Source organism: Sinocyclocheilus rhinocerous, unplaced genomic scaffold (genome assembly GCF_001515625.1).
Source record: "Sinocyclocheilus rhinocerous isolate Xijiao unplaced genomic scaffold, SAMN03320098_v1.1 scaffold1600, whole genome shotgun sequence".
Classification (NCBI taxonomy): domain Eukaryota; kingdom Metazoa; phylum Chordata; class Actinopteri; order Cypriniformes; family Cyprinidae; genus Sinocyclocheilus; species Sinocyclocheilus rhinocerous.
This window is the reverse complement of record NW_015665129.1, coordinates 1,264,258-1,276,299: the sequence shown is the minus strand read 5'-3', so window position 1 is coordinate 1,276,299 and position 12,042 is coordinate 1,264,258. Positions and strand designations below refer to the sequence as shown.

The window sequence follows — 12,042 nt, the reverse complement described above, 5'->3', positions numbered from 1 at the left end:
GTGCATAAAGAAGATCTGTAAAGTTGCAAAGACTAAAGTCTCAAATCCAAAGAGATATTCTTTATAAAAATCCCCCTGTGAAATATGTCACAGACAAAAGTTTCATTGCATCACCTGTTTTGTCTGAGAAATAACATATGGTGTGGTTCAACCTCAAAGCACAAAAAAAAACATACATTTTCATTGGCTCCTCTGGTCATCATCAGCACAACTTACTGGCTGTTGTCGTTTTAATGTTATGAGGAGTGAAAGTAAACAATAGATGTATTGTATTGTACTGTATTATCTAGACATGTTGCAACAAAAATCTCCCCCTCCTTCTCCCCCTCCACCAGGGGGATTTCTCATCTGGTCCATATAATAAAGGTGATAGTCTCATCTAATCTCTCAGACATAATCAATTATATTTCTCGCCCATATTTTGATGCCCGTTTTGCAATAACAGCATTGTGTTAGATAAGAGGATTAGGCAAATTCGAGCTTCTTTTGGGAAGGTTTTAGAATAACAAGGTAAACCATCAAAGGTTATTGTTATATTGTATCTCTGCATGAACAAAACCCTGAAATTGCTGGTGAAGTTAAAGTCAATACTAAAAAGATATTATAGGTCATTATTGCTAAGGTCCAGTTATGAAATTTCGATTAGTCATTAGGCCAATTTAAAGAAAGAAAGAAAGAAAGAAAGAGAAAGAAAGAAAGAAAGAAAAAGAAAGAAAGAAAGAAAAAACACAACAGTAAAAAAGCTGACAGTTTTCGAATAGGCTATAATCGCGATCTGCAATTTATATTAGTTCAAACAATTAGTATTTACATTTTTCTTAAATAGTTTCCCAGCAAATAAATTCGAATAAAATAAATAAGTAAATACTTGTTCCAGATATTAATGTTCCGTAAATAAAATAAATCTGAACGATCATTCTATGTTCACTGTGCACCTGATCTGGCAACCTTAGCAGCTTTGCCACAGCAACCGTGACGTCATTATTCTGACCAATCACTTACTTCCCCTCAAGTCTCGTTAAGAGCTCTCCTCTGTTATCGCGTGATCTTCGCTGAGGCCCACCGCTATTTATAACTGTAAACCGTAAGTATTTTATCACCATTCTTCATATTTTGCGAAAAAAATAAATAAATGAATAAACAACAGTTAAATTTAATATAACTGGCTATTACTTTGTTTTCATGCGTGGTCATTTGCAAATGTTATTGTTAGAAAATAGCTGAACAAGCCCGTCTCGTCTGCAAGTCTTGTGCGCTGCCGTGGTTCACTCGGGGCTTATTTGTTTTCATGCCTCGATAAAAGCAAAACTAATTCATGCGAACTTTTATACCTTAATAGCGATGGTTTAATAATTTTAAACCTGTCAAGTGCATCAGTGTCACCCTTCCAAATTCGTTCGTCGCGTATTCTGTTTACTGGCCAGTGAGCCGCTGGCTGAAAGTCTATGAGCAGAAACACCGCGAAAATATGAACGTGCGCAGTGCAATTCATTCATTTACCTTCAAACGCCTACATCAGAACCTTAGACTACTTAAAAGCGAAAATAGGCTTCTTTTTTGATAACATGGACAGCTAGAAACATTGTTCACTAAAAGTGAATCAATCTACTTCTCTGATAATAGCATTTAAAAGTGAGTTCACATGCTTTTTTATATTTGATGTGTGCAAAATGTTTTTTATTTTTACATGTCGTTTTTACCACAGTATATCCATCATGAGTTATTCAGAAAAGCCTGAGGATATTACAAAGGAGGAATGGATGGATAAACTGAATAATGTGCACATTCAGAGGGCAGATATGAACAGGCTCATCATGAACTATCTAGTAACAGGTATGTCAGTATTCTTTTATAGTATAGTGCTTTATTCAGGTCAAATGCACAGATATTTGTAAATTAAAATGAATAAAACTTCCCCTCTGATCATGATTGTATTCCACAGAGGGATTTAAAGAGGCTGCAGAGAAGTTTCGTATGGAATCTGGGATTGAGCCGAATGTGGATCTAGACTCTCTGGATGAGAGGATAAAGATCAGGGAAATGGTTTTGAAAGGTCAGATCCAGGAAGCCATTGCTCTCATTAACAGCCTGCACCCAGAGCTCCTCGACACCAATCGATACCTCTACTTTCACCTTCAGGTAAACATCTGACCTTATATGGACATGCTGGGAGGGAGGGAGGGAGATGTCTAAAGCCCTGGGCCCGTATTTATTAAGCTTCTCAAAGTGTCATTTTAGTCTTAAGTGCTGAGAATTCATTAAATTTACACCTACTTTCAAACTTAAGTATAAAAGCAAGTTATCAAATTTCTTCAAGCTAAGAATCACTCTTACTCTCCCAGTTATTTAAGACAGCTCAAGAGGTCTCTCAAGTGGTTAGGAGTTGCCAGCAGGGGCTTGTGATGGCGCTGAGGAGACAGAGATGTGAGCGAATCTTTCAGGAGAGGAAGAATGTTAATAAAACAGTTACATTTCCTCAGTTATTCAAACAGAAAACGAGCAAAGAATATTTACATTACCAAAGAACATAACTGACTTCATTCTAGCGTGAGTATTATATGCTCTTTAAAAACACTCCCGTTTTAATCAGTGAAGCTACCTACACTGTATGATGAATAAATCTCTTACCCCTTATTTACACTGCACACGTCTGCAAGTTTCTGAAGCTGCTCTCCGCACTGCATCACTAAAGATAGGCGTCTATATTTTTGACGGATAATAATAATAATAATCGTCTTGCTGTCATCAAATAAATCAGCAACAGGCAATATTTGACTATAGATGACTATCATCGATACATGATACTATCATCTACTGACACAACCAGTTTCAAAGTAAATTGAAGGTTGTGATGACGATTTGTTTCCTTACCATAATGTATTCTCTTGAAAATTCTTTGTCAAATGTGTGTTGAATGTAAACTCATATTAGGAATTTAACCATTCAATGTGAATTTATCTGAGAATATTCTTAAATAAGGAAATCTATTCAGTGATTGGTCCTTGTGTATTTCTTCATCCAAAATCCCGTTTGTGGCACAGCGAAGTGTCGTGAATCAACTCTAAGACTGACACTTAAGATTTAGTCCTACACTTAAATTATGACTTAGATGCTTGATAAATAACTTTTAATCGCAGCTTTGAGCCAAGAATTTTTTTACACTTAAGTCAATTCTTAGCAGTGTTCTTGAGAGTAATTCTTAGAGGCTTGATAAATACGGGCCCAGATCACACCTGGTATTAAGATGTGTTTTAATTGTGTTTCCCGCTTGGATTTAGTCTAGACGGTCCCTTCTTGTTTTACCACACTTTACATCACTTTTGCAAGAGGCCTGAATGTGGCACACAAATACAAATATGAATACAAAGACATTACACTGCTTACATGCAAAGGAAAGAATATGAATGGTAACATAGGGTGACCATTTGTCTTCTTTTTACTGGACATTTCCTGGCCTGGATTTCTAAATTGCCTAAAATGTCTGGGTTTTGGCTTTGTTTTCCTGTTGTTTTCATACTTGCTGAAGGTAATTTACTGAAAAGTAGTTTGTCCAATAGCGTTTAGACTTTGAACAAATAATTGATCAATTGTGGCATGCAAGAAGGTGGGATTTACAGAGAACAGTCAAAACAATGCAAATACATGTAATGTATGAGAACTGAAGAGAGAATGTAAATAGGAAAACATCTAGGCAATTTAGAACATGTCTGGGACATATGGTCACCTTAAGCTGGGCACACACTGCACGATTTTCAAAGTTGTTTTGTCTACTCTTCTCACAATGCATGACTATCTGGGGAACCATCTATTTGCTGTTAGGGGTTCGCATTACACAGCTTTTCAGTAGGAAGTAGTAGGAAGAATTGCAAACAGTTGCCAACAGTGCTTTTCTCAAATTGTGTGATAATGCACACTATGCGGTTGTCACTTGTGAACAAGCACCAATTTGCCTCAGATTTTGTGCATTAATCTGCAATTTCCACAAAACTGTCTGCGAGTGAAAACCGGGGGGTTAAAATCATGCAGTGTGAAACTGGCATAAGGTAACTGCAATTTGAATCCTAATCTGTGTGTTTTGGCACAATGTAGCAAGCATAGTTTGAATTGACTGTTTTGTTGTGCTTTCTCAAAACCTGTCCCATTACAGTTACATGTTAGGGAAGTGGGTGGCAAGACGGTGGTCTTTTGTGATTGCTTGAACGCATTTGACCACATGAGCGTTTACTTTATGAAAGCAATCTTTAACTACCTCTGGAAGTGGTTGAAATTGGACAAGTATGTTTTAGACCGTGTTTACACCTATATTTAGTGTTGTTCTCTTGTGATCAGATCAACGAAAATGCATCTAAATACCAGGTGTAAACCAGGCCTTACAGAGCATTTAATGGCGCTTTTCCACTGCGTGGTAGGACTCGGCTCTCAGTACGGCACGGCACGGCTCTGCTCGGCTCGGTTTGCATTTCCACTGCAGTTTAGTACCGCTTTAAAGTGGGCGGGATTATTCACATGTTGTTATAGTTGCTCTATAATATAAACTCTACTGCCGCGACTCCAAAACAGTTGTGTTCGATCCTTCGCTGGCTGTGCTGATTTAAATCGAGCAGGTCTGTTGTCTCGTGTCGCAAGTTCAGTGACGCAGGTGGTGACGATTCTCTCCGGCCAATCAGTGATCAGCAGAGTTTACGCGTCACGTTTTGGTAACGGTACGGTTCGCTTGGAACCTCAACCGAGGTGGTACTGAAAAAAAGTACCAGGTACTGTACCCAGTGGAAAAACCCCCAAAAGTGAACCGTATCGAACCATATCGTGCCGTACCATGCAGTGGAAAAGTGCCATTAGAGAGCCATTGTAAACCATAACAGAATCCATTGGCATGTTGTGTTCTACAATGCACATGCAAATGTAGTAATGAAGGCCTCTTGATGGCCTCACCCCCACCCCAGCAGGGGCGATTCTAGGATTTTTTTAATGGGGTGGCACAGGGGGGACCAAGAACCAGTCAGGGGGGGCCCATGGTAAAAGTCATGTGCCCCAACACAAGTGGGATGACATAAAAATGGCATTGCACAAGTGCCTGGACAACGCATCTCTCTTTTTATGAATAAAAACCATTGAACAGACAATAATTGTTCTCAACTTATTTTATTGTCCAAACAGACTGTGTGTGTGTGTGTGTGCCAGGTTCAGGGCTGCTAATTTGCTGGCCAACTTGGCCCTGCCTGGTGGATTGGCTCTGACCTGCACTGCACTGCACTGCATCTACCTGTCTTTGAGATGCATGGTTTCTTCTTAAAAAAAAAACTTGAATGTATTGCTGCTGTGCCTGACTTTGTCCCCTTTTCGTTTTTTTCCACAAAATTCTATCTAAAAATAAACAAACCTCTAACTTAATCATCAATATTACACAAATAGTATATTTAATAGCCATATTCTCATCTGATTAAAGACAAAATCATTTAAATGTGAAGCTGTTCTTGGACACTGCAAACGAAAATAAAAAAAACATAAGACTACCACGCAAAAACGTTTGTTTATTCAATACAAACAGGTGTTTACTATTCTAGCCTACATCTTAAAATTCCAAGTGTCAGAACGCTAACATTATTAAAACCCCACATTTGAGCATTTACCACGTTACTGCAGACTATTTGGGAAAGTGATTGTGCCTTTAATCTTTGAAACAACAGGAAGAAACGTAACATGATTTCTGTTTTAAGCGGTGCTGGTGCATCACGGCTGAATAACAGAACTAAGCACAAACTCTAAGGAGCTTTCAACATATATATATATATATATTAGGGATGGGCATTCCAAGCAAAAAGAATATTCGAAAATCGCTGGGTATTATTAGATTATTATTCGAAAACCGGACCCCTCCCCCGCATGCACGCACAAATACCCAAATACAAAAACGGAGAGAGATGGGATTCACGCTTTCAGTCTGTATGATAAACTGTTTAATTCAGAAGATAGGCTACCTTAACTCAAGCCATACAATGATTATAACATGCTGAGACTTATTAACATAACAGTCCATCGATTAGCATAAATCAACTGCTCATAAGGCATGGAAGTCCTAAAGGTAATGGATACGAGATGGGAGGAAAAATATACTTCAATATCTTCTGTCGCAATTATATCATTGGGCAGTTATACTGTATATAAACTGCAGGCATCAGGGAGCCCTTATTAATATGCGGGGCATTGAAATCACTTATGAACGCGCACTTGTTTTTTACTTTCACTTTCGAGATTCGCGATCACACGTACGGAGCAACACTCAGCAGTGCTTACCACACATTTTACAAGATTAGATGTTTGTCAGTGGTGCTCAGGATCTGCAAATCATTCGCCATCATCCTATCAGTCATCTCTCCTTACTCTGTTTATGTGGTAAGTGAAATGTTATGTACTGTAATGTAACAGGCTACCGCTAGCAAGCGGCTAAGCATGTCCCTTTAATCTCTCCTTAGAACGCGTTATTTGTTTTCCGCGCCTTTCTGAATACGGAATCAGCCACACCTCTAACCTGGTCGGGGGTGTTTGTGGTCCGCACATGATAGAAAAAGACATCCCAGATTGTACTTCAAATTTGAGGCCTTTTACTTAGTATTTTAATTAGTGATGCGCCGGTCGTAGCTGATTCAGAATTCAGATTTTCTTTTCTTTTAACTAGCAAATTGGATACTGATACTGATTTTTAAGCAAATTTATTTATTGGCTATTTGCTTTATAACAAACTGGCTTTAAACAAAAATATCTAGCCATTTGAGCATTGTGAAATTAACAGCACTCTAATCCAATGGCGTTGAGCATTGTGAAATTAACAGCACTCTAATCCAATGGCGTTGAGCATTGTGAAATTAACAGCACTCTAATCCAATGGCGTTGAGCATTGTGTAATTGACAGCACTCTAATCCAATGGCGTCGTAAATATACGGGAATTAATTGGCAGTGAACCAGACAGTGAGTAGGTGTGTACTACTTCAAGCGGCGCTACGCTGCCGATTAGCGTATGACGTCAGCGCGTGAGATGTTATACTCTGATCAGTCTGCTCTGACGTAACATAATTTCTATTTTAAGCGGTGCTGGTGCTTCATGGCTGAATAACACAACTAAGCACAAACTCTAAAGAGCTTAGGGGGGCAAGCATATTTTGTGGGGGGCCGGTGCCACCCCTCTAGACACGCCCCTGACAAAAATGGAAAAGTACTGTAAAGAAAACAATCCTAATAGTAAAACTTGACCTGATCCTTACTGTGAAACTGTTGTTAACTTTTCTTGTAGCAGCAGCATCTGATTGAGCTCATCCGTCTGCGGGAGACTGAGGCGGCGCTGGAGTTTGCGCAGTCACAGCTCGCCGAACAGGGAGAGGAGAGCAGAGAATGCCTTACTGAGATGGAGCGAACCCTGGCACTGCTCGCCTTCGACAACCCTGAAGAATCGCCGTTTGGAGACCTGCTCAACATGATGCAGAGGCAGAAGGTATGTGTGTTTATTTGTGTAGGACATAACCATCATAATAGGTTAGTGAACTTTGTTTCCGTGACAGTTGATTCTCCTGTTTATATATGGTAAGTATGGGGCATTACTGTACCTGGTGTGAATTCTGGACTTATTTCTCCCTCCTTAATGCTGGGTTCTGTCTCCCTCTATAGGTGTGGAGCGAGGTGAACCAGGCTGTTCTAGACTATGAGAACAGAGAATCTACTCCAAAATTAGCAAAGCTGCTGAAGCTTTTACTGTGGGCTCAGAACGAACTGGACCAGAAAAAAGTGAAATACTCCAGAATGACAGACCTCAGCAAGGGCACCATTAAGGACCCCAAGTAGAGACTGTAATCCACATGGACACATTTGAATTTATTGTCTTATTTATGAACAGTCAGTGACTGGATAGCAAATATAAATCTATGTATAATGTTTTTTTTCTTTCTTGATGCCTCTATAAAAAGTAACTTAAGCAACAGTATATGATTATATTTCAAACAAAATTATACTGATTGAAAACTGTAAGCCTAAATTTTTATTGTAATCTACCATTTACTATGCTGGTAGCCTATTTTCTGAAGAACATGGAATATTCCTATGGTACTGTTTTTGCTCATTTTCAGTCTGTCATATCATATGGGTTTTGTAATTTGTATTGTATTTTATATTTTATTTCAACCTCTTCACTTTCACATACAGTAGTATGTCCTCATGCTTATATTAGGCTTTTTTGAGGGAAATATTAGCTCCTGGATGTAAAGGAAAAGACTGATATAATAGAACTATCTTTATCATGGATCCAACAACTTCATTTTTTATTTATGAGAAGCTACAGATGCTGTTACTGTGAGTAAACCGTGTTGAGTTTTAGACCTTCATTATATAAGCTATTTTAATTACAAAATAGCAAATATTGTCATTACAGTCTTGAAGCCTTATGTTTATGATTTTTGTCTTTCATTTTTGTTCACATTTTGCACTGCTTGTTTGGGATAAAGTTGATTTCACAGTAGATTTTGTTTACTGGAGTTTTTCTGAATCAGGTTTTTTAAGGTCGAATCACCAGATTCCATAGAGATGACAGAGATTTAATACAGAATTATGTTGTATAAGTACACGTACAAGAATTACTACATTCCTAGATAATAATCACCTTCAGTCCTTAAAGATGAATGCAAACCAGGATGAGTTGTTCTTCAAACGTTTAATGTAGGTGTGGCCTTTTTGTCACTGCGAGCTCTATAAATGCAGTAGTAAACCTTCCTGTTCGGCACAGAACCGGCTCTCAGTGTCCGGTTTCTACTCAGTTGGATTTAATGGCTGCTGAACAAGAATCGGACCGCTTCCAAACACCCGTGGACTCTGTGAAAACACCTTTCAGAAATGTGTGTGACACGTCCGGGCTAAAGAAAACGCAAATTAACGACAAGACAACAGTATGGCCAAGGTATGATAAAAAAAACTGTTTATTAAAGGAGATTAGAAACAATGCTAAATGTCAGTGTATTTGTGCGTCAACTGCATCAACAATAGTTTCTGTTGTGAACACAACTTACTGGGGCGCGTTAATCATTCTCGTATAATCAGCGGGAGTTGTCAGTGGACAGTGAAATTCACATCGCTTTCCTTTATACACCTTTCTTTAGTTTCGCTTCCTGACAATAGTTCCATGGAAATCGTCTTCTTTGTCTATTCGGTCCCTGATAGTTTCCTAACTCTGTGTGTGTATGTATATATATATATTAGTAAGAGAGAGAGAGTTAGGGCTACCAAGGACTGAACAGATAAACTATTTCTATGCACACTACACATCTATGTATATGTATATCAATATGTATACACATACACCGTTGCACTGGTAACACGTTACTGTTAACTCTGTTACTGACAGTGTATTTACTGTTTGCTGACTGTAATCAAATTCTGAGGTTACAGGATGGCTGTTTGAAAACTGTGCTCAGATACCATGATACATGATGAATATAAGCATTCAACAAACAGTTTCACTTCCTGGCAATTGTTGCAATAAAATGTCTACCTGTCTCTGCAGTCCCCTGATAAAGTATTTGGTGGATGAGTCCAATCAATCAATCAATCAATAAAAATGTACCATGGTACAGTAATACCAGTGCAACAAGATTAAATTCTGCGGTTAGAGAATGGTTGTTTGACAACACTGTGTTGAGATACTATGATATAAATATGGGCTTTCAATAGACATTAAAAGTTAGACATTAAAAGTAAAAAATAAAAATGTACACTTTTTATTAAAAAACATTTACAATTGCTAAGAGGTTGTTCTGAATGAGCATTATGAAGACAAAGTAAAAAAAACCTCATGAGTAAGAATCAGTGTTCATTTTTGTTTATTAGATATGCTGGATGTTTTACAGTAGGTCTTTTGAAAGCTTACTGATAATTTTGTATAAGTATCCTATGCCATCAATTGTATATCTGCCTAACTTGTAACGTATTGTTTGCAGAGTGAGGCACCTAAAATGTGCTGTGCTCTGGGCCACCAGATTGATACACTTGTAATTATAATGTCCCACCTGCTGCAGGCCACTGGCCCGGACCTGGACCCTGATGCTTCTGTTAGTCACATGTCTTCTCTACTGGTCACGGATGGCCATGCCAATCTGTGCCGTCACCATGGCAAAAGAATTCGGATGGAGCAAGACCGAGACTGGCATAGTGCTGGGTGCTTTTTTCTGGGGTTACTGTTTTACTCAGGTACTTGGTGGCCATGCCAGTGATAGGTGAGTGTTTTGGTGAAGGGTACAGGTCGTAGATCAATTATGGAAAGTAGAAGATGATGATGATGATGATGATGAGCATTGTTTTTACAGGATAGGAGGAGAGAGAGTACTGCTGCTGTCCACCTCCTCCTGGGCCGTGATGACGGCTATCACGCCGCTTCTGGCCAACATTGGACTTCGACCTCTTGTTACCATGACAGTGACCAGGTTTCTATTGGGTGTAATGCAAGGTGAGACCATTGTGAGAGACAGCTGGGGAGAAAATTGTAAGACGAATGAGGGGAATTCAGAGAGAATCTCATTAACTCAAAAATGTACAGAAATAGTCTATCAACATGTTTGAACTTGAAATTTCCACCAGCAAGTCTGTAAAATCGGTTGCTAGGGGCATTGGCTGTAATTACTAGGGTGGGTCTAAGTTACTTTAATCAGAATCCGCTCACCCTGACTAATTTCAGTTGTTCATTTTGGACATCACACATTTTTTACATTTACTTATGTTTTTTCTGCCACTTATGTAAGCCAACATTTCCACCTTTGGTACATGATAATACATTTAAATTATGAAAAACAGTTGAAATGACATACAGTATATGACATAAAAGTAAAAATTATCTTATAAAAAGTCAAAATTATGACAGAAATTCATAATTATGAGATTAAATAGTCAAAATGATGACAAAAATATATATGTATAATGTAATAATTTTGACTTTATATGTCATGAATACAAATTTTATATTAAAAACATCAACTTTTTATCTCAATTATGACATTTTGATTTCTGTGTCACCCATATAAAATATAATTTAGGGTGTATTCACACCTGTCTTGTTTGGTTTGATTGAATCGAACTCAAGTTCGTTTCCTCCTTTGGTGCGGATCTTTTGGGCAGGTGTGAATACAGCAATCGCACTCGTGCGGTGCGGACCAAACAACCGTACCGAGACCCAGCTGAAGAGGTGGTCTCGGTCCACTTCCAAACGAACTCTAGTACGGTTGAATGGATAAACCAATGAAAGTATGACTTTAAGCACACGTGTGGTTTTGTTTACAGTTTCTGGTTCACTTGCAAAAAGGGCAGTGTGAAAGCGAACCACACCAAACAAAAAAAAATCTACATTGTATTTGGTCCGGACCAAAGCAAGTGAACTAGTGGACTCTCCTGGTGTGAATACAGCCTTATACTTCTCATCACTTAATCATGACTTAGTATGTCATAATTTAGACTCTCTCTTTATGTTTCATAATTATGACATTAATCTGATAATTTAGACTTTTTATCTCATAATTCTGATTTAGTATGTCATAAAGTCAACTTCTTATCTCATAATTATGGCTTAGTATGTCATAATTTAGACTTTTTATCTCATAATTATAGTATCTTATCATTGTAACATAGTATTTACTTTTTTGTTACCATGTTTTCCTTATGTGGCAGAAATGGGCTTCCATATCCCCTTAAAGGCAGGGTATGTGATTTTTCAAAAACAAATAGCAAAAACAAACTTGTAGCCAATCAACAATAAGGGGCGTGTCTACTCGTGATGTGGACATTAGCCAAGCCGAGCGACAGAAAGATAGAGATGGCGGATAAAAAACAAAAGAGGAAAACGTCTGCGGAACGATAAGGCAAGAAGTAGGACCCGTGTAAATATCGGATCAGCTTTCCAGCGCTGGAGAGAACTCGAGGAGCGGAGGCCTGCGATCGGACGCCGAGGTTGCTTTGTTTCTTCTCAATAGGTGAGTAACACCGGGTCTACAACTTCTAAAGTCTGCCTACACTGGACG

The 12,042-nt window shown here is 38.4% G+C and overlaps 2 protein-coding genes across 2 annotated transcripts in view; both read left to right on the top strand.

Annotated features, from left to right (window-relative positions):
* Positions 1–1,007: 1,007 nt before the first annotated feature.
* gid8a (GID complex subunit 8 homolog a (S. cerevisiae)) lies at positions 1,008–7,958 on the top strand. Its single transcript, XM_016542287.1, has 5 exons — positions 1,008–1,084; positions 1,706–1,833; positions 1,943–2,139; positions 7,290–7,487; positions 7,661–7,958. The coding sequence occupies exons 2-5, from the start codon at positions 1,716–1,718 to the stop codon at positions 7,832–7,834; spliced, it is 687 nt and encodes a 228-aa protein (XP_016397773.1). The 5' UTR covers positions 1,008–1,084; positions 1,706–1,715; the 3' UTR covers positions 7,835–7,958.
* Positions 7,959–8,718: 760 nt separating this feature from the next.
* slc17a9a (solute carrier family 17 member 9a) overlaps positions 8,719–12,042 on the top strand; it is an 8,401-nt gene continuing 5,077 nt past the window's right edge. The window contains exons 1-3 of the mRNA XM_016542286.1: positions 8,719–8,939; positions 10,054–10,251; positions 10,342–10,481. Of these exons, the coding sequence (XP_016397772.1) occupies positions 8,809–8,939; positions 10,054–10,251; positions 10,342–10,481 (469 nt within the window). The 5' untranslated portion in view covers positions 8,719–8,808. The remainder of the gene's footprint in view (positions 8,940–10,053; positions 10,252–10,341; positions 10,482–12,042) is intronic.

Coding starts and splice junctions, on each gene's coding strand:
- gid8a (XM_016542287.1), top strand. CDS start 1,716: ATGAGTTATTCAGAAAAGCCTGAGGATATTACAAAGGAGGAATGGATG. Junction 2,140..7,289: donor ACCTCTACTTTCACCTTCAG/GTAAACATCTGA, acceptor CTTTTCTTGTAG/CAGCAGCATCTGATTGAGCT. Junction 7,488..7,660: donor ACATGATGCAGAGGCAGAAG/GTATGTGTGTTT, acceptor CTCCCTCTATAG/GTGTGGAGCGAGGTGAACCA.